This window comes from Hemicordylus capensis, chromosome 9, assembly GCF_027244095.1.
Source record: "Hemicordylus capensis ecotype Gifberg chromosome 9, rHemCap1.1.pri, whole genome shotgun sequence".
Classification (NCBI taxonomy): Eukaryota; Metazoa; Chordata; class Lepidosauria; order Squamata; family Cordylidae; genus Hemicordylus; species Hemicordylus capensis.
The window spans coordinates 8,452,579-8,475,461 of NC_069665.1; the positions used below are offsets into that span (position 1 = coordinate 8,452,579).

General features: G+C 43.5%; 1 protein-coding gene across 2 annotated transcripts in view; it reads right to left on the bottom strand.

Annotated features, from left to right (window-relative positions):
* Window positions 1-1,831: 1,831 nt before the first annotated feature.
* The window catches only part of GAN (gigaxonin), a 30,269-nt gene continuing 9,217 nt past the window's right edge, over window positions 1,832-22,883 (bottom strand). For both annotated transcript variants that reach the window (XM_053271282.1, XM_053271281.1), the window contains exons 8-11: window positions 21,955-22,091; window positions 21,660-21,788; window positions 18,932-19,041; window positions 1,832-17,690 (exon numbers count right to left, since the gene is read on the bottom strand). In XM_053271282.1, coding sequence (XP_053127257.1) covers window positions 17,509-17,690; window positions 18,932-19,041; window positions 21,660-21,788; window positions 21,955-22,091 — 558 coding nt within the window. In that variant the 3' untranslated portion in view covers window positions 1,832-17,508. The remainder of the gene's footprint in view (window positions 17,691-18,931; window positions 19,042-21,659; window positions 21,789-21,954; window positions 22,092-22,883) is intronic.

The following is a 22,883-nucleotide window of genomic DNA, read 5'->3' on the forward strand; positions in this document are numbered from 1 at the left end:
CCCAGAATATGGGAAACACCTATATCAGGCAGCCGTGATAGAGGAAGATGCTGAAAGGCATCATCTCATACTGCGTGGGAGGAGGCAATGGTCAACCCCTCCTGTATTCAACCAAAGAAAACAGGGCTCTGGGGTCTCAAGGAGTCAACACTGACTTGACGGCACAAAATTTTCAAAATAAATTTTTAAAAATGTTTTCAAACAGAATATTCATTGTCTGGCATCTTACACACACCAAGTGCCAGCTTCATCCTGGTTTACATCCCAAAGTTTCGTATCATTTAAAAACAAACTCCGGTATCCCTGGAAGAAAGGATTTTACTCTAAGTCATGGTTTGGCTTATGGGTGATGGACAGACATCCTAAAGCAGTTCTGGGCCCCGAGCTGCTATCAACATTGCTGGACTACAACTCCCATCCTCTGCCACAATGGTCAATAGCCATCAATTATGGGAGTTTTAGTCCAACGATGGCTGGACGGCCTCAGGTTGGCCAGACCTCTTCTAAAGGGTGGTGGAAGCACATAAAAGGGCTTGGTTTTCAAGGCCGAGCCCGGGTGTTCAAGCCACACACATCTGCCTCCAAACTTCCATATTTTTGCTATTGCATTCCATATTGGTTTTGATATTAAGTAGATAGCAGCTCCGGGAATCACATCTCAGCTGCTTGTGTTATACACTTGGTCTTCTCCACCTCCCCAAAGATTTGCAGTCCAAGATGCAAAATATGTATTATTCCATAAATCGATTGTACAGTAGATTGTAGGCTGGCCGCAGCGGGGAAATGACTTGCCTAGTGAGCCTTTCAGCATCTTCCTATATCGCTGCTGTCCAATATAGGTGTTTCCCATCGTCTGGGAAAAATACCAGCGGGGATTCGAACCAGCAACCTCCGGCTCACTTAGTCAAGTCATTTCCCGCTGCACCGTTAGGTTTACTTGTTTTTATTGTTTTGTTGTAAACTGCCCAGAGGCTATTGTTTTGAGCAGTATGCAAATATGTCGAATAAATAAATAATATTTTACAAGGAGAATGGAACCAATGCATCACTACCACTGTGGAAGACCAAGAGTTGGATATAACATGTTTGGCTTCAACTAAGTGACTTCACATTCTCCTCTTTGGTTACCATTCGACTGGTCGACAGATCAAGATTTTTTTTTGAGAGTTTGCTACAGTTGTAGGGACACATAGGGAGCCTCAATGACAGAGTTTGTGAGGATGTTGTCCACCCCAATTCAAGATGGTGGATGCATGAACCTTTGAGGTGCAAGTGGGCTAACTTGTGAACCACCTAACCAGTTTTAACCAAATGTGCTACCACTATAGGGACACATGGGGATGGCTCAATGGCGTGGTTTGTGATGATGTCATTTACCCCAATTCAAGATGGCAAGTGGGATAACTTGAGAGGATGGTAATTTATCAGTTAAGATTATAGTGAAAGGAAAGTAGGCAGATTACGTCTTACCGGAACAACTTGTTAACCTTTAAGGAATAAACACAAGCAGAGGCATAACTATAATTGAATGAGGGAGACAACTGTTCCTGGGTCCATGAGGGAGGGAGGTCCCACTGGTGGGGAAACAGCCCACTCTTAGCTTTCCCCTCCTGCTCCCTTGACTTGTGGGCAAGCTTCTGGCTCCTGATCAGAGTGTGGGGAGTGTGTAATATTACTTGCATAGGAGCAAGAGAAAGGGCATGTTAAAAATGTTTTCTTTTTCACCATGTCCATATAGTTCTTTTGCAGCACAGAGAAGGTGGCAGCAGTCTTCACTTCTTGTCCCAGGGGGCTCAAAACACAAGAAACATTTCATGCAAGAAACAGCAGATGTAAGCAAACCATAAAATGTTTATTTGGTTAGTTCATCAAACATCTTTCAGACAATTATGTTTTGGTCTGCACCCTTCTATAAAATAGTTCAAGTTTTCAACAAACCTCCAATACATAAAGCAAAATGACTTTACCATACACAAATTTCAGATCAAAATACAACACTCTTTTTCTTACATCGTTATAAAACCAGGTCAATACAAACAACATTAAAAAAGATAAAACACTTTCACTGATCCTCAGTACAATATTATGCCACAATTTGCATAGTGGCAACAGAGCCCCCAGAGCACAATTCCTGTGCTTTAAATTAAAATAAAAACTAAACTTAAAAAACCCTTTACTTGTCCAACATTATACTGAACATGTAAACAAAGTGCTACGTAATCCAAGAACCATTTTGTATCCCTTTTTGCATTTTTAGAAGATGTAAACCTCAAAATTACCAATGAGAATAAAGGAATTTTAATTTTTTTAAATGGCCACCATGCATGATTATCCAGGAAAACAGATGGGTGGACAAGGGGCATGTGAAATGATCCTAAAGCAAAGAAACTTACATATTTTGGTCACAATCCAACATCCCGGAAACTCCAATTCACATACAGAAGTCCCTTCTCTTCTATGAGTGAAGACCAACATATCTTTTGTAGATTGGGTGGGATCACCCTCACCAAATTCAGTCCAAATTTATTTTATTCTTTCCCAAGGCAAATACTGGAGAAATCTGTTTTGGGGCTTTTGGAAGTGTTTTCACTTGAACTGGGGGAAACTTAGTAGGAAGTGCTAACTGGCTAGTGCCTGGGAAATCACTAACTCCCTTTCTCTCAAATTCCTGGAACAATTTTCAATTGTTCTTTAAAATTAATTTTTTATAGAGTTTTGGATGTACAATATGGTGAAATACCTTCTGTGAATACTGTTTAAGTGATACATCTGTCTTTACCCTATGAAGAGACGCATGCAAGCGCAGAGGATTCTTCTGGTCACAGAAAGAGGAAGCCCCTCCACCTGTAGAGTTCCGTGTGTGCACTGGAGCCACTAGATCATAGCCATTGTTTAGCTCCATGAATAAAAGATTCAGCATGATTTCTTGGGGTTACAACTTTTTAAACTGCCATTGTCAAAACACTTGAGAAGGATATACAAACAGCACAGACAACACTACTTATTCATTACTCATTAATATAATTACGTTCCATTGCAAAGCCCAGTTTTCACTAACTGATCACAAAGTGCCATTAACATTGCACATTTTCTTCTTCAAATGTAATACAAGTTAGCATGCACACATTCAAACTAGCCCAACCTTCTTAGATTTCCCTCCCCGCCCTTCAAGTCTAAGCTAGTAAGAGAACCAGCATCTCTTAAGCAACCAAATCAGGAAATAAACCCAACCACACACATATAGCCGGCAAGGGTTTCGTTCAGATGCCATAAAAGCAGGCAGATGGACAAACAAGTCTGACTTTGCATGGCAGCTTTCAGCCACACCACCACATTTTAGTTGGGTTTTATCACAGGTTGTGATGGATGTGATGGTGGTCTTGTGGAGAAGTATGGTGTCTGAACAAGCCCTGATTACTGAGCTGACAGAACGAAAGTGATGCTGGATCCACAGGTTAACACTTCCCTTACGTTTTGCAGATACTTGCAATCAGCAACAACAAAATCAAGGGGATCATTATGATTTTTGGCATCCTACAGGCTTTAGCATTGCAAATGGTCATGGCACTAGACATGCAACGCAAGAAGAGAAGCAACTAAAGAGAGGAGAAGCAACTAAATGCAACTCCATCTGTATTCCATTTTTAAGATCAGAACTGATTTAGTCTTTCCAATTATTTGGCATGCTGTTTAAATAGCAAGCCACTTTCTTAAATAGCATCTAGTGGAATCCACAGTCTAAAATAAATTGTGCATTAAGATGTACATTTATCGGACTTGTACCTCGAAACTTAGGTCATCACACTTGGTTCCAATTTCCCTATGTTAGTGCTCTGGGACTTCTCAGGTTAAGAATTAAGACAGTGATTACAACAGGAGCTATGGCAAAGAAAGAGTGTTTTCTGAAATTCAACAGTTCAGCTATAAACATGGGATGGGAAATCTTATGAAGATGAGTCATGTACAGTAACAACTTCTTGTTTTTCTAAGTTGCTTGGGTCACACAACGGCGATGAATCTGTCTTCCAATAGCAACACATCTGCAATTTCTCTACAGCTAGGATCTTGAAGCTGGATTTCATGCCTACCAATTCATTATGTTGACATTATGAATATATAAAGAAATGAACTTGGTGGAATTCTGGCAAACAGCAGCCCTTATCCAAGTTTTGTGAGATTGCATTTTCAGATTGCTATTCAGACGGATTTCAGATTGCATATGAATCCACGTGGGGCCAGGAGATGATAAACATCCTCCAACTTGGAAGAACAGGGGATTACCTCAAACATGTACAGATCCAAGCAACTTATAGCATGATGGAAAATATGGATGCTTTTTTTGCCCATTTATGTCTATACACTTCTAACACAAAAGAACATAATATTTTGAAAAATGCATACAAATTGTCAATACAAAAAATTCTTCCAAAGTTACAGAACTGTGCAATGTTGATCTGTATACCATGTGCTTTTCCTTGAAAGGCCACTTTGAGAAAAGCAAACCGCCGATTGTACATTTCTTTATATAAGCTGTGTATCTATTAAACATTGTGGATGTGTCAAAAGTGCAAGAGCTGTCTAAATTCCCTTTTGGCTTGGATATATACGAACAAAACTGTGCAATGCTTAACCAAGAAATCAATACGTTTTCAATTGATAAAAGAGGGGAAAAAACATTTAAATCTAAGAACTTCTATAGAACGCTGTGAGCACAATCCAAAGAAAATTAAGTGCACTTAAGTCCTATAAAAATCAATGCTGACGTGAACACATTGTTAAAAACGGTAAAAACCTTTTATCTATTTCAATGACGCTTAGAGGCCTGTAACTTTCTGAGTTGTACTTTTCAGCTTGATACAGAAGCAAGATCACAAATACAATGAATGCCATTTGTGTTAAGTGAATAAATATATTGAAGAAGGTCAGTTTAGTCCACCTCATCTGCCTTTTACTGATGGACAGAAACCTGGATGCAAAAGGACAATCTGCCCCTTTAAAAAAAAGGTAGTTCCAAAGTGACAAGAATTCCCCAGAGGTTAATACAGTAGATACAAACCCAGTCTTGCAAAATAGGTCCACAAGCATTGCTCCCCCACATCCCGCCCCCCGCTAGCCAGCCTGCCTATGTCTTTCTTGGACATGTTGCCTAAAACAAAGAACCTCCTGAAATTTATACGTCTGCCAACCGAGACTAGCAACTCAGATTAGGAGTGAGGTTTGTCACCTCCGCCTGAGCTGCCCTTGCAGAGAGCACAGAGTTTTTAAACAGCAGTCAAACACTGTTGCTCTTGGGTAGATGCGGCCCTTTCCAGAAGGGTGCACATACAGTTGCATAGCTTTGGAAGCAAACAATGAGCTAAACAAAGGGAGAGGAAGTGTTTCTCGTTTGCCGACTTCCTCTCCAGAGCCATACCCCCCTTGCAATAGCTGTGCCCACTGCGGGCGTGTAAGAATGTTGCCAAGAGGAGATTATTTAGCTCTATGGTACAGCGGGGAAGTGACTTGACTAGCAAGCCAGAGGTTGCCGGTTCGAATCCCCATTGGTATGTTTCCCAGACTATGGGCCCCCAGATGTTTTCGGACTACAACTCCCATCATCCTCAGCCACAAAGGCCATGTCTGGGGACGATGGGAGTTGTAGTCCAACATCATCTGGAGGCCCATGGTTAAGAAACCCTGCTATAAAAAGTTAAAAGCTAAGGAACCTACCCGATATAACCAAAGATGGAGCAAGAAAAAGCCTCTTTAAAAAGATGTGTTTTAGTTGATTTAAAAAAAAAACAAAACACCACTGAGGGAGGGCATTCCAAAGCTGAGGGGCTGCAACCAAAAAGGCCCTGTCTCTAATCCCCCACCAACCAGATCTCTGTTAGTGGCAGGGTCATGAGCAGGGCCTGAGATGATGAGCGGAGGGCCCTGGCAGGTTCATATGGGCAAATGCGGTCCGACAGGTACCCCAGCCCCAAGCCATGTAGAGCTTTAAAGGTTCAAGACCAGCACCTTTGATCTAGCTCGGACCGGTAACCAATGAAGCTGCCACAGGATGGGTGTGATACTCATAAAGCGACTTGCACCCACGAGCATCCTTGTGGCAGCATTCTGGACCAGCTGAAGCTTCCGAACAGTCTTCAAGAGCAGCCCCACAGAGTGCATTGCAGTAGTCCAATCTGGATGTTACCAAAGCACGAGTGACCGAGGTCAGGTCCAGCTTCTCCAAGAAGACATAAAAAACAGTTATGGAGTGCATAATTCTCCCCTACACAGAGGTCCAAAGAGACCTGATGGCACAGCCTACCCTGCTGAATTATGAGTGAGTACATAGAGAGGAACCTGACACTTCAGGGAGTGGCTGTCAGCCACCTGCAGCTGTGGACACAGGAGGAGGAGGAGGAGGAGGAGGGACGGGGAGGCAGCAACCTGGCCCCTCTTCCCCATCCCCGCCTTGATTCCACCCCATTCCAACCCCCATCCTGTCCATCTGGATGGCACTCAAGTAGGAGAAGCTCATTCTGATTTTTAGTGATTTCAAATGGTGTTTTCACCTTCTCCTAAGGGTTCGTTCCCTACTGCGGTTCCCCTAACCCCTTGATTCCCATAGATTCTGAGTTTTGCCAACCACGAGGTTTTCCTTGCAAAGAACCCTCACGGTTGGCAAGGGATGACAGTAATAATAAAGTTTTCAAGAGGTCCTGTATAAGAGGTTAGTAAATTAGCATACAATCACAACCTGAAAAAAACCCATCTTGGACTCTAATTTCATGCACAACTACGTTGAGAAAAGAACGATTCCTCATGTAATTAGCCAAGCAGGGATCACGATATGTTATTGTTCAAGGAAGGGTGGCTTTTATATTTAGTCAAATGTGTAAATAAGGAAAGAGTAAATGCTGATCTCAAGAGAAAGCTGCACACTGAACACGGGATTTTTCTCTGGTCCACAAAAAAACAGAGGAACACACAACTGGACACCATCAACTAATAATTAACATTCAAATAATAGATTGATTTAAACTTGTCAAGCATAGTGTTTGAGAATTCAGAAACATGTCAAAATAGCACCTTTTAAGAAAAAACAAACAAGACCCTTGATACCACACAGAACAAAACCTGGACGAACGGTACCAAAGAGATGAAGCAAAGGTTATCTTTGCACACATGCAATTATTCTGCTTTTTCCTGAGAAGCAAAGACTGGAAATTCCCATTTTAACTGGAACCTTTTTAAAAAAAATGTTGCTACAGTAGACTGTTAAAAATTCAAGTGAAGACAAAACAGATTTCACTGCTGCTGAAAGTCATTACAGTGGGAAACAGAATGCAGAATATCATTTGTAATATGAAGGACCTGGTTTCTTAGCTCTTACAGCTGAAAAGCCACCTGATGGCACAGCAGTGAAATGACTTGACTAACAAGCAGAAGGCTGCTGGTTCGAATCCCCACAGGTATGTTTCCCAGACTATGGGAAACATCTGTATCAGGCAGCAGTGATATAGGAAGGTGCTGAAAGGCATCATCTCATACTGCACGGGAGATGGCAATGGTAAACCCCTCCTGCATTTTACCAAAGGCAACCACAGGGCTCTGTGGGTGCCAGGAGTCGACACCGACTTGATGGCACCCTTTACCTTTACAAGCTGAAGACTGCTTAATCTGCCCCCATAAGGATTCAGACTGAATGGCCAGAGATTTGTAATTGATGTTCCTTGTATGCCTAGGAACATCCAAGGAAACTTGGTGATGTAAAAATCAATAAATCTCGTTTTACACACATTAGATTACCCAACATTAAAACTTAGAATCCAGTGACAGCGTGGTGTAGTGGTTAGAGTGCTGGACTAGGACCGGGGAGACCCGAGTTCAAATCCCCATTCAGCCATGAGACTTGCTGGGTGACTCTGGGCCAGTCACTTCTCTCTCAGCCTCACCTACTTCACAGGGTTGTTGTGAAAGAGAAACTCAAGTAGGTAGTACACCGCGCTGGGCTCCTTGGAGGAAGAGCGGGATATAAATGTAAAAACAACAACAACAACTAAATTTAGCTTGGTAAAACTCTGCACCAGAGATCAGCCTATGGTTCATGCCAGATGCTCTGGGTAGCGGCATGCTCAGAAGCAATATTAAAATGGTGAATGCTTACTGCATTTATCTAAATCCAATACTAGCCCCCCCAGTTTTCTGATGTTAGAAATCGGGGGTTGCTTTCAATTCAGAATCCTCTTCCTTGCAGGTAAATGCCCCCTCCTGCCGGCCTTTTAAGGAGAGGAATAATCCTAAATTTACAATAGTCTTCAATTTCGGTAAATACAGTAATAGAGAGCCTTAAGAATGGATATTTCTTGGTAGAAATCCCTAAACAAACAATTAGGTGAGGACACAGAACGGGTAACTATTGTTTCATAAGAACACCATTTTCTTACCAAAAATATCAGCTTGTTATAGGACCGTCAAAGGCCACAGAGCAGAGTTCACATTCAAGGTATTCAATGGCCAAACAAACTGGAATTTAATGGCTGGATTGCTGAGATCTATAATTTTAGCAACCTGGTGACAGATCCATCTATATGCCACTTTAGAAACTGCAGAACGCTTCCCAAGTGACGGTAAGAAATTCCAGCCTTCCTTTGTACTGTTAAGGCTTTGTTAGAATAATAAAGATATTAATGATCTCAACATTATTTAAAATGTTTGACAACTTCACGGTATTAGAGATAATAGATAAGCTTTTAATAACAGGCTAGTCTAGGATTAACTATTTCTAAATATGTGGCTTTTTAAAAAAAGTTGTCAGTTATACCCTACGGTTAAAAGCAATTGTCATCTCCAGTCACAGAATCAGACGGCTACGTTTTATTAGGCACTTGGAAATGGTGACACTATTCTTATTCCACAAGTTAAACCAACACTTTATTTAAGAGACAGTAATTAGCAAGAAGCCACTTAATGGCGCAGGAAGGAAGTAACTTGCCTAGGGAGGAAGAGGTTGCCGGTTCGAATCCCCGCGGGTGTGTTTCCCAGTCTATGGGAAACACCTGTATCGGGCAGCAATAATACAGGAAGATGCTGAAAGGCATCATCTCATACTGCGCAGGAGATGGAAATGGTAAACCCCTCCTGTATTCTACCAAAAGAAAACTACAGGGCTCGACACCGACTTGACGTGGCACAACTTTAACTGGCGAGAACAGCTACTGAGAGAAATTCAGTGGGGCCAACACAGATTCAGAAACACTGCAGCGGCTCATGCTTTATCAGCCAAACCCCAAAGGGAACAGCTCATAGAGCAGGAGTAGCAAACAACGGCTCTCCAGGTGTTGCTGAACTACGACTCCCATCATCCCCAGCCTCCATAAAACACGGCTGGGGATAATGCTTAGTAAAAGAGAGCTGGTCTTGTGGTAGCAAGCATGACTTCTCCCCTTAGCTAAGCAGGGTCTGCCCTGGTTGCATCTGAAGGGGAGACTAGAAGTGTGAGCACTGGAAGATACCTCCCCACTTAGGGGATAGAGCCGCTCTGGGAAGAGCAGAAGGTTTCAAGTTCCCTCCCGGGCAGCATCTCCAAGGTAGGTCTGAGCGAGATTCCTGCCTGCAGCCTTGGAGAAGCCGCTGCCAGTCTGTGAAGACAATACTGAGCTAGATAGACCAAGGGTCTGACTCAGGATATGGCAGCTTCCTATGCTGATGGGAGTTGCAGTTCCTCAACAGCTGGACAGCCAAGTTTGCCGACCTGTTAGAGAGGCCGACTACAGCTAAGGCGGCACGTTCATAACGTTCTGCTAACTATCAAGGCCAAGAATGTGTAGTCTGAAGGTGCCAACGGCAGTCAGTGACGACGACGGGGTAGGGGACGAACGCATAAAGCCTCGTCTATATCTTGGCATTGGGGAGGAGGGAGAAAGAGGACGACTTGATTAAGGGGACAGGATTTGGCAAAACCCCCCTATGGAGCACGACACAGTGCTGGGAGCACGTGGTATTTCACAAGTTCACACCCCAAGTCGGACTAACTTAACGACACACAAGTACGGACCAGCAACCAAATGTTGTGGTATATCCCTGGCGAGCATGGAGGGGAAAGGTTACCCACAAAGACTGGAGCCCCTGTTGTAACTCAGGGCTTGTCATATGCAGCATCCCACTCTGTCCCTCACATACAGATGGTTGCTTTTATATTATGGGGTGTGTGTGTGTGTGTGGGGTGTTAACCTCCCCACCCCACCCCACCGAGCTTAAGTGTGTCAAACTCTTTCTCCCTCTGAAACATAAAGCTGTGAAAAAGCTGGTGAGAAAAAATAATTTTACACACCTTTCCCCCTCAGAAGCAGAAGGGGCACCATTGTCTTAAGCGAGTATTCTTCAAGCCGAGAAACCTACCTCTATTTTTGCCCAAGCCCTCCTTTCCCCCATCATTCATTAGCTCCACTCACCTGCTTGTCTGTTAACTGCATTCTGAGTTCACAAACAATCCATCCCATTGACTTACATGGGGGCAGGTTTGAGGGTTCCCCCCCTCCCCTGGATTTTTTCTTCTTCAGATATTTTGAACACAGACATGTCTGCAGGTTTTCCCAAGTCTGCTGGTAGCCCCCACAACCTCTCTGGCTATGTGTCCATATGGACCATAATGTTTCCAGGTCTTTCAGAACCAGCTACAAGAATTCTTTAGGCATTCATTAGTCAGCCATTTTCCTACTTACAAACTGAGAGCAGCAATTCATTTTGGGCAAGTGCACTGACAGATGAAACCACCCTATTACAGACAGGTAAAATTTGAATACTGCATTGTACACAGAAACATTTTTGCTTATTGAAATTTGGCATGTCACAGACGCCTGCCCAGTTTTAAACACTGCTAACAAGACACATATAAGAAGGTAACTGTACCGATGGACGTTGCTGGACTTTGAACCCAAACCTCACCTCATAACTAGAGCGATATATTGCAAAACCAACCAACCAAACAAAGCTTCTAGAACCAGTCCATCGATCGTGCTTCTGCTCATATTGGCATTGCAGGAAGAGCCAATGTAAGAAATCAAGGAACACAATAATCTAGAATAATGTGCAAGGAGATTTAACATTTTAAAAAGTGGGGTATGTGTGTTGGGGGCGTCACGAGCAGCACAAAGATGCACACTGGTTGGAACGCAAGAATATAGTCTTAAAAAATGAGTACTACTGCCTCTTTATTAAAGCTCACATTTAGGGTGACTGAACCTGAGTTGTGCAACAAGTGAAATCCGTCAACACAAATTGCGTGGGACACAGCTGCACGTGTGGGCAAGGACTGGTAGGGGGCACAACGGAATGCCCTTCTTGCCCTGGTGCCCCCTTGGGGGAACATGTGCACTGCCATACAGGAGAGATGCCAATGTGCACCTCCCAGATTCTCACCCTCCTAGGTCCAGGGAAGAAGGTGCGCTCTCGCAGCAGCAAGCATGGGTTCTCCCAGTTGCTAAGCAGGGTCTCCACCTGGTTTGCATTTGGTTGGGCCAGTCAATGCCCAGGGTGCAGCTACAGCCACAGGAGAACAGGATCTGGCTAGTGGTTTTAAATAAGTTTAAAAAATAGTCAGCTGCCATTTACTATTTACATGCATGTCACTAGAATATTCCTGGGACAGCCCAATGTCCCACAGGTAATGCTGTTTTCAAGGCAGCTTTGGAGTATAAATTACCGGATATTATGGACTATAAGACTCACTTTTTTCCTCGAAAAATATCCGCCAAAATTCAGGTGCGTCTTATATGTTTTAACAGTTTAATATGTTAAAACTCTGAAAAACGGGATTAAAATTAAGGTGTGTCTTATAGTCCGTAGCGTCGTATAGTCCATAAAATACGGTAAGGGGGGGATCTTGCAAAAACCTTCACTTAAGAAGTTCCACCATGCATAATGTTTATTTACGAACAAATCCCACTATTCTTTGTGCAGCTCAACCTCTCTGTGCTCTTAACGGATGAGATCTGCAGAACCTGTGTTAAGACAGAGAGAAATTAACCCTTGGCATGTCTAGTGGTTTCTTAACATTATTGCAGACTGCTGCACTGCCTGTGTCAAGTACAGGCTTTCGGAAACAGAAAGGATTGACCAGAGAACATGACAAATAAAGGAAATGCTCATATTCACACCACCGGCTGCCACCAAAGAGTTCAGAGGTACCAGAAATATTGCAAAGAATGGCACGTAGCTCTCTTGACTCCACTCAACTCCACCGAGGGTTAGAAAGTTGCCTGGGTATTTGTGGAAAGACAACTGCCATTTTTAAAAGACAAACTGATTTACAATTGCTTTAGTTGAAAGCAGGATACATCTTCAACAGGCTTTGATTTGCATAATATACCACAACGTGTTTCGACTTCTACGGATTACACAGAATAAACTAAGGCTTGCTTTACTACCAACGTTAAGCATCAAAAACATCTGTGTAAGCAAAAACTAAGTAGTCATGTCATGGTTGGTAGTGCAGGCTACAAAAATGTTCAGGACTGGAGACAACTGCAGGCAAAGCCCAATTAAATAAAGACAACCCATAACCAAAGAACTGAAGGAATACGTTGGACGCAAGAGCAGCACAGGAGCCAGTGTGGTACAGTAGTTCACAAGTTGGACTAGACTGGGCAGACCCGAGTTCAAATCCTCACACAGCCATGAAACTCACTGGGTGACTCTGGGCCAGTCACTTATCTGTCTAACCTACCTCACAGTGATGTTCTGAGGATAAGCCGCCATGTATACCCCTCCGGCCTCCTTGGAGGAAAAGCAGGATATAAAATGTAAGAAAGAAAGAAATGTAAAAGCCCACACCAGTTGTGCTAACATTCCAAAAAAACAGGGTGGGCTGGTGATTGAAAACACAGCATGAGAGGTCAAAAGCTGAACCCTTTCCCCCCACCCTCTCCTCCCCAGTCGTCCTTCTTCCGGGGAGAAAGGGGTGGGCTCAGGAAGCAGAAGAAACCTACAGGAGGAGAAACACAGCTGGGGTGAAGCAGCTGTGACAGAGAAAAGCGGCAGCAAAAGGCTCCGCTTACAGCGGCACAAGCATTTATGTTCTGCTTCAAGTCACCTCCAGCACCACTTTGTAGAAACTCGGCAGTAACCTGACTCCAACCACACTAAAAGTGGCACCTTGTTTCGTTTGACCCCAAGATCACCGATGAGCACAAGATCCTGTTGCGGTCCCATCGCAGGCTGATGGCGCTGTGATGGCACAAGTAGCAGCCTCTCCTTGACACAGCAACAGCAGCATCCTAAGGATGGCAAACAAGGGAAGCTGGTTGCACCTGTGCTCTTTGTTAGTGGCAAATGCCACTCTATGAGCTCCTAACTGCCAGGTGCAGAGAGGCTCACCAGTTTAGACCAGGGATTCTCAACCTTGGGTCCCCAGATGTCATTGGACTTCAACTCCCATAATCCCCAAGGGCTGGGGGTTATGGGAACTGAAGTCCAATAACATTTGGTGACCCAAGGTTGAGAATCCGTGGTCTAGACTGTCCTCTAAACAGCTGTAGGTTACCAGGCAGGAGGACTCTTTAGCTGTCGCATCGCTCCCTTCTGCTGCTTGATCCAACAGCTTGCTGCAGGGCTGCTCAGCTTCGGCCCTCCTGCAGATGCTGGCCTACAGCTCCCAACATCCCCAACTATTGGCCACTGTAACTGGGAATGATGGGAGTTGTAGGCCAACAACAGTTGGAGGGCCACAGAGGTGCAGCCCTGGCCGACAGCCACCTGGAGATGCTGCCTTCTGCACTCACAACGCAGGAGTGCCACGCCACTCTCTCTGCAGCGACTGCCTCCCAGCCCAAACACTTCCTGCACAGCCGCTCTGAGGACAAGACTGCAGGAAGAGAGGATGAGAGGAGATCTCCTACTTCCGGTGTAAACATTGGAGAGTTCTATGTCCTGTTCACTTTTCAATAAAAACTTTTCATTTAATATTTAAAAACAACACCACCACCACGCAAACCTCTCCGACAGGTCAGCAAAATCAAAACAAGATCCCTCTGTTGCCGTTATCAGACCTGCAGGATGGAACGTCCGTTTCCTTTCTGCATCAATTAAAAAAAAAATAAAGTTCTCTCAATATGGTATGCTGACCTTGTTACTTTGCAAAGAAAAACATGGTCCATGCAAAGTATAAATTCACAGCAGCTGCTCCAAACAGTTGGGCTGCCCCACACTGTGACAAAGGTGCAAGAAATCCAGAGCAAAAACATCCTCAACATCAGGTGATTGTCCAGGTTCTGCCTGAAGACAGCAAGCTAGGAAGGATCCATGCCCCTGCTCCAGTGAACTGGATCCACTGCTGAACTGCTTTAACCACTGAGAAGCTAATGTTCAACCAAAATCTACCCTCCTGTAACTTAGGTCCGTTATATCTAGTTCTACCCTCTTGGGGAAGCACAGAAAAAGAGCAAGTATGAATTTCACAGGTAACTAGGAAGAGAGGAGAGGAAAGCATGCTTAATCGCCTCCAATGGATAAGGTCCCCTCCCCGCCACAACTCAAATCCACACACCACCTTTGTCAGTTGTGTGTCTGCTCTCTCTTTTGTACCTATATTAGAATTTTTGGTCCAGATGGGTGAGCTATAGTGCCTCCACAGAGAACTCAAAAGAAGACAGCTCACTAGGAAAGGACACAGTTGACCACTCCAAGCAAACATTTTGCAGAAAAGCAGTACAGCGCCTGAATTCGAGAAGATCAATTATCACACTTATCAAGAAGCGGCTAGAAAAGCATCTACCAATGGCCAAATAATTAATCTAAAAGAGCGGGTCCCCATTTGAGACCCCCTCCCCAAATCAAGCAGAACTCTTTTCCCTCTAGAGGCAAATCAATCTACTGATGGATTTCTCAGGGCTCATACTATTTCTTCAAAATCTTTGGAGATGTCTTCTTGTAAGTGTGACTGTATCCCCCGGCTGTTCCTTCATTCCTATTTTTTTTTTAAAAAAACACTGTTTGGATTAGGATGCTATTTTTATTTGTTTTATATTGTCAAGCTATAAGCCATCTTGAATATATTTCACAATGGAACAATAAATAAGTGGAGACCAAAGCCTGGGGCAAGGTGCATCTATCAATGAAAAACCCACCCTGCTCCAACGGCTTCCTCCAGTCAACCTTGGGATTGCATAAATGAGGAAGATCCCTCTTCCAGTCAATTTTCCCTACAACCATCTCTCAAAAGGGAGTTTAAAAGTTCTCTATAAAGGCAATTGGAGACTAGGGCAGGCAGTGAGGAGATGGAGTGCTCTGAGGGAGTAGGCTTGTTATTATTACTATTATTATTATTATTATTACACAAGCTTGCCCAAAGACAACCCAATTGCTTGGAGTGGTTGATAAATGAGATAATTGAGTGTTGGTATTTTATCATGCAATGAATAAAAAGCTCCCAGCCCTCAGGAAAGATCCCATCAGCCATCAAGAGGGAAAGAAGCAGAAAAAACTCATGATAGTTGTAGAGAGCCATTTGAGAGAGCGGTTTGCATTGTTTGGGGGCAGGGAGGGCATATGAGCTGAGCTACATGCTCTGCTGGACCGCCACCTTTGAATACAGATACATCAAATTCTGGATTGTGTAGGCATTCCCAATGGAACAAGTCAATTGAATACAATCTTTGATTACTTTGTTCAGCTCAATTATTTGATTAGAAAGGCCGTGATCCCAACCAGGACTTATGCAGTGAAACCTATGCACATTTACTCAGAAGTAAATCCCACTGTGTTAAGCGAGACTTACTCCAGGTAAGTGTGCATAGGTCTGCAGCCAGAGACTCACTGGATTTCAGAGGGCAAGTTAAGCACATGCTTAGCCTCTCTTTCCTTGAAATACACAAGACTTCAATATGCTTAACCTTTCGCTGGACTGTGCCCAAACTCCACAGATGTTGGAATGTGTCTTTTAATAGAATTCAAGACACTGTCGTCTTGTTTTGTATACCTCAAGCCTCTATTTCAACACAGGAGCCTCTCATACAACAACAGAAGTCCTCCTGGATTCACGGTAATGTAAACAAGAGCAATGCCTCCTTCCATAAAAAGGCATTACTGAGGTCCTACAGCTTTCCAGAACACAAAGCACAGGGTCTTACAACAATATGGGTTCCAAAACATCTAGTTCAAGAATATGGAACGTTCCAGCTGTGTTTCTTGCCCTTTACTTTCCCTTTTTCTTTAAGTGTCCTGTAGTGTTTCACTAGCAAAGTAACAAAATAAAATGTAAATAGTGAGGTAAGTAGTTTTCTACCAGCAGAAGTCCACAGGCTATAATTAATTAATATTTATGTGAACAAAACGTTACAAAAGACTGGGGGGGAGGGAACTTAAGAAAATTCTTCACTATAACTGCACTCTAAAGTTCAACAGTAGTCAGTAAGACTACAACTTAAACAGAGGTCATTTGTACACCAGCTTTTGATCCCGATATCGTTTCCCAGACTGAGTCTTAAGTCTATTACTTGCCAACGGTTTCCTTCCCTCATTCACCCTGAAAGGTAAAAAATCTTTCTTCTTTACCTCCCTCACTTTGGGTGTCAGAATACATAGTCATTGAAACTTTCAGCCCTGTAGCAGTCATTTTCAAGTTGTCTGGAGAGATACACCCTACAGTATTGCTCTCCGAAGATAGCAAGCTTTTGTGGACTGCGTACTTCAGGCATAGCAATGGAATGGCATTTCTTGAATGCTCAGTCTCCTTGCATGTAAATGAGTGGCTATTGCAGCATCTGATATCCACTCAGTGGTTGCTGCTGGTTCATAAATGACTCAGATTCCTTGAATCACACACTTTTTGTTTACGCGTGTGCAATCATCAGCCCCATACTGAATTGTAACCCTTAGCTCTGTTTAGTCCATTTTAAATATATATTTTAAAAATATTCTTAGGAATGAAAAAACACTGAAAAATGACATTATGTACAATTCTATCCCTTCAGGCACAGACCTTGAATTGCGAGGAAGGCCTTGAAAAAGAAGGTGCACTTGTCCAACTCACCACAGTGGGGTTAACAGTCTCTTTGGGCATACTAGTGAGATCAATTTCCATACAATATTCCTCATGTTAACTATCAATGCTATCCAAGTTCAACACAGCACAAGTATTCATAAAAATGCTCCTGCTGGGAAATGGACCTTGCTTATTTCCCACAGGTTTTTCCCCCTTTCCACCCAATTCCTCCCTATTTGAATCAAAATAATTGCTTTGCTAGCAAGTTTGTTATCTTTACATAAATAAATCTGAACCTTCTCCTTGACCATTTTCCAACGTATAATGACCGATACATCATCATTATACATCGAACACCCCACTTCTCAAATTGCTGATGCTTAAGCACTTAAGCAAGTATCCCCCCCGCGCCCAAGATGTTAACAGTAACCATACCAAAGCCGAGCATACAGTTTACGTTTCTGTTGCAAGATGTTTGTTTCTCCTTTACGTAAAGCTATGTTGATGCAGTGGAGACTCTCAGGTTCTTCCTGACTCTTCAGCTTCCCAAAGGCTTCTCAAGGAGAAGGAACATGAATGCGGAACAGGCCTTGTTGCAGCTGGAGGCGGAAAAGCTTGCAGTTCGCAATGCGCAGAGCTGCACACCCGGTGCGGCGGAGATCGGATGGAAAGAGCCGCTTCGTGTGGTGCCATGTGCCGGTGCTTCTTTTAAACTCTCGAACGTAGTCATAATTGGTACCTATCAAAAGACATGTTCTGTTATAGGGTGGAACATCATTTAAGAAGCAGCTTCGTTCAATAGGATACACATAATTTCCAATATAAATGTGTTAGCAAAGTGGAGGACAGGAGACCCTTGATTATCATGGAGGGAACGTTCCAGGAGAAGTCCGTGAACGTTAGTATTCAAATACTAAACCTAACCCTCTCCCTCTCCCAAATCAGGTTAGGTTCTGCACAGAGGTTGCTCTTGGGAGTTTCAAGTTTAAATACCCAAATCTATCGCTGCTTCTCAGCTGGGATGGGTCTTTAAGGTATAAACTCCCAGGAGGAGACTCTGTGCTTCTCAGCTGGCATGCGGGCTGCTCTTGGAGGTTTAAAGTTAAAAAACATCTCTCACATGTCGGCTGATAAGCAACGAGAAACTGGGTATTTAAAAGTTTCACATCTCCTGGAGCAGCCTGAACTCTTCGTCTCAGCTGGTGTGCAGACTGCTCCAGGTAGAGCAGTTTAGTTGATTGATTGATTGATTAAGTGCCATCAAGTCAGTGTCGCCTCTTAGCGACCACGTAGATAGATTCTCTCCAGAATGATCTGCCTTCAACTTGGCCTTGAAGGTCTCTCAGTGGTGCATTCATTGTTGTCGTTATCGAGTCCATCCACCTTGCTGCTGGTTGTCCTCTTCTCTTTCCTTCAACTTTCCCCAGCATTATGGACTTCTCAAGGGAGCTGGGTCTTCGCATAATGTGTCCAAAATATGATGATTTGAGCCTGGTCATTTGTGCCCTGAGTGGAAATTCTGGATTGATTTGTTCTAGGATCCATTTGTTTGTTTTCCTGGCTGTCCACGGTATCCTCAAAAGTCTTCTCCAGCACCATAGTTCAAAAGCGTTAATACTTTTTCTACGAAAGAATGCTAATATCGCAATTCATTAGCAAAATCACCATAAATGATGCATTTATGGTGGCATGAGCTTTCAATGGGCCAACTTCTTCAAATGCATCTTTTGTGAACTGACGTAACAGATACCTGTGCCACAATAAATTTGTTAGGCTTTAAGATGCCCCACACCTATCATTTTTGCTACTGTGATTGATTGATTAAGTGCCAGCAAGTCGGTGTCGACTCTTAGTGACCACACAGATAGATTCTCTAGCTACTGCTAAACAACTGGGGGTCAGAAACTCTTGCTAATCGACCAGCAGATCCCAGCCTACCCCCAACAACAAAACCCAGACATTTTTTGTTCAGCTTCTAACCTGTATCAAGGTCCCCAATCACATAAATGCTAGCCCCGATGGGAACAGCTCCATACACAAACGAAGAGCTAGCTGGGATGCACAAATTCTGATCATTCAGGTAGATCCACCTGTAAGGAAAGGCCACATTTAGCAGGGTAGAAAAAAACCTATGCTTTAAAAACCAGACAAAAACTCATTTTTAAAAAAAAAAAAATCAGTTCTAAGTTTCTCTTTTAAAAATAACTCAAGTCCCATTCAGACATTGGGGCCATTTACATGACCCAATGGGTGGGTAAAAGGCTTTACAAACCTTGCCTTCCTCCAAGATGAACAACCTGTCTTCGGTGGGAGCGTGGTGTGCACCCACACACGTTCAGCTCTGCAGCACGAAGCAGGGGAGATCGCTCTGAGGCTGGGACTCGTTATCCCGGCCTCCGAACATCCCACAGTGCACTAGGAAATTCCGCAGGGGACAGGCACTCTAGGCACCCATCTCTGTGCTCTAGGTGCCCAAATGCCGCCAACACATGATCCTGGGAGCCGGGTTAAGTTTGCATTTGCACCCTTAACTTCAGCTATGAGCCGGACTTCGGTACTGGGCTTGGCACCGCAGCACCTTTGGGATCTGTACGGATGCTGGCAGTTCTCACAGGCAGACAAGCCCAGCAGGCTTGGCTCATTATGTTGTACGAAGGCACAACATCTGTGCAGTTGCGCATATCTTTGTGTGAATGACTGTACCTCGGTTCGTTTTTAAAGTGAACCTAGGCATAGGCCCTTCAAATGCATGATACACAGAGGAAGGGTACTGCTGTACCTGTGTTCAACGTAACATGTGAGTCAATGTACCTGTGTGCATTGTATGAGCACTGAACACACTGAATGGGGCTCGAGTTTAAAATGAAGTCTCAACTTCATGCAAGCATATGCTCTCTGAAAGCCGAACTAACGACCAGTTTGTGAAAGGTTACTTCCACTGTAAATAAAGAACACTTGTCAGTAGGCAGGACTGTAGTTCATATACTTATATTATGGCTTCATACCAGGAGAGGGCAGGGACTAGCAAATAAAAAAGTCACATCTACTGAGCCATTTGGGCAACCTTTGCCACTATTTGCCTAGAAACCAGCTGGATCTAGACACACTGTAAGCCCTAGTGAATAGAAGAGGGACTTGCAATAAAGTATGGACGTTGGACTACTGTTAATGGAGCTATCATGGATACGTCAATGGAAAACTTCCATTTTGGACCAATCTGAGTAGATTTTTTTTCACAGTTGTGCATTGTACATAATGCTTAACTCCAATATTATTCTAACTTCTCTAGGTATCACTTTGTTTCTGGGTACAACTAAGAGTGCTGGTGTTGGAGATTAATGTCTTAAATGATAGTGTTAGAGGATTCCACCCCCCCCCCACACACATCATTTTTATTGCTTATTGATGTTGGTTTGTTGATTTTTCAATTTTGTAAGCTGCCTTGGGAAGTAACTGATACCCGAAGTTATATCTTGAACTTTTGGGAGCAAAGGTTCAGGATATCAAGTCACATGAATAAAAGCTAAAATATTCAGTCCAGCAGAGTGTGTCTATGGGTGCACAGCCTATAATCCCAATATGCCTAAACATGTGAGGACAGGAAATTACCAGTCTGGCACACAGTAGTAGAGACATATTTACATAAATATTCCAATTTAATAGCCCATATTATGTATCGCCCATATTATGTATCGCCCATAATCACTGTGTCTCACATATCAGAGTAGTCAATGAATATTGTAAGATAGCACCCTCTTCTGGTTAATAGAGGTATAAAATGCTCACCATAGCCAAAGTCAGTTATGACCAGCATTTCCTCGAACAGAAAATCCCAGAGGTTGTTGACGACAACTCCCAGGATCCCTAGCTACGATGGCCTTTGGCTGGGAATTATGGGGGTTGTGGTCAACAACATCTAGGATCCCCTGTTAGAGGGAACGCTGGTCATGACACAAACATGCTTTCCAAAACAGGAAGTTTAAAATTTGAGTGACATGTAGTTAAAAGCTAACTGTTAGCACGTCTAGCACTAGCAATAGTTTTTAGTAAGAAGTATTCATTCTACTATCTTGGTGTGGGGTGGGGGGATCAGATTATTAATATTTAATAATAATATTTACATTTATTTAGTGCATTTTTATACAACCCCAACCCAAGGTCTCAGGGCGGTTCACAACAAATGAAAACAAAACATTAAAATCAATTAAATATTAAAAACAGCTTAAAACAAACAAAAAAATAACCCAAAATTCAAAAAGTTACAAAGCTAAAAGGTCTGGGTAAAAAGATAAGTCTTTAGACACTTTTTAAAAGCATTTATTACATTTATATCCCGCTCTTCCTCCAAGGAGCCCAGAGCGGTGTTCTACATACTTAAGTTTCTCTTTCACAACAACCCTGTGAAGTAGGCTAGGCTGAGAGAGAAGTGACTGGCCCAGAGTCACCCAGCTAGTATAATGGCTGAATGGGGATTTGAACTCGGGTCTCCCCGGTCCTAGCCCAGCACTCTAACCACTACCAGCTCCATATCCACTCATGCCTCTTTTCCTGAATAGGGAGGGCCTGCAGGTGCCATGCAAAAAGATTCCTTTGCATGTAGAATGTCCCCGGTTCGCTCCCTGGCAGCTCCAGCTGAAAGGGACCTGCTAACTGGGTTAGCAGCTGCCAATCAAAGCAGAAGGTATTGGGCTTTGCAAGAAGTCGCTACCTTTTAAACTCGTCGTGATAAAATTCCGATTTACATGTCACCATCTCGTTGGACTGGTTATCGTCACGACTTCTCACTCCGCCGAAGACATAGAGCTCCGAGGCCACGCCGCATGCCACGGCCCCAAACCTGACAGAATGATATAGAAGAGGCAACATCAGCGTCTGCGTGATGTTAACATTCCGGTTTTCTTGACGCTAAGCAGAGTTTGACAAAATTCTGAGAATACGTCGAATTAAAGCAAAAACGCAAGTTTCTATTCATCTAAGCAACACATTTTAGACTCTTTACTGACCTCCTCTCTTTGAGTGGACAGATGGCCGTCCACTGCTGGATCCTCGGGTCATAGCACTCAACAGATTCAAAGAGCTTGCCATACGAACCGCCACCCATTGCATAGATTTTCTTTTTCATAGCTGCATAGCAACCAATCTTGAAAATAAACATTTCCAAAGCTGTCAGGCACACAACATTTTTGATGTGTTCTTTAAAAATCAAGTTATCTAGAAATATGCTTTATAGGAGAACCTCATTACTTGCAGGGGTTCCATTCCTTGGAAGTACATGGTGTAAGGGCTTCTGTTGGCTGTTGCTACATGAAGCATTAGCACTGGATGCTATATTCTGCTTCCCATGCTTAGCAGAGAGCCATTGTGAGGAATGAAGTCTAGTGTGTCCCCGTGGCTATAAAAGAATTGTGAACCAAGAAAGCTGCAATTCCAGTCCAAGCTCACTGCATGGAGCATAAGAACGTAAGAACAACCCTGCTGGATCAGGCCCAAGGAGGTCCATCTAGTCCAGCATCCTGTTTCACACAGTGGCCCACCAGATACCTCTGGGAAGCCCACAGGCAAGAGGTGAGGGAATGCTTCTCTCCTGCTGTTACTCCCCTGAAACTGGTACCCAGAGGCATCCTGCCTTTGAGGCTGGAGGTGGCCTATATCCCTCCGACTAGCAGCCGTTGACAGACCTTTCCTCCATGAAGGTACCCAAACTCCTTTTAAAGCCATCCAAACTAGTAGCCAACACCACATCTTGTGGCAGAGAATTCCACAAGTTGGTTATGCGTTGTGTGAAAAACTACTTCCGTTTGTTGATCCTAAATATCCTGGCAATCAATTTCATGGGATGACCCCTGGTTCTAGTGTGATGGGAGAGGGAGAAGACTTTCTCTCTATCCACTTTCTTCACACAATGCATGATTTTATAGACCTCTGTCATGTC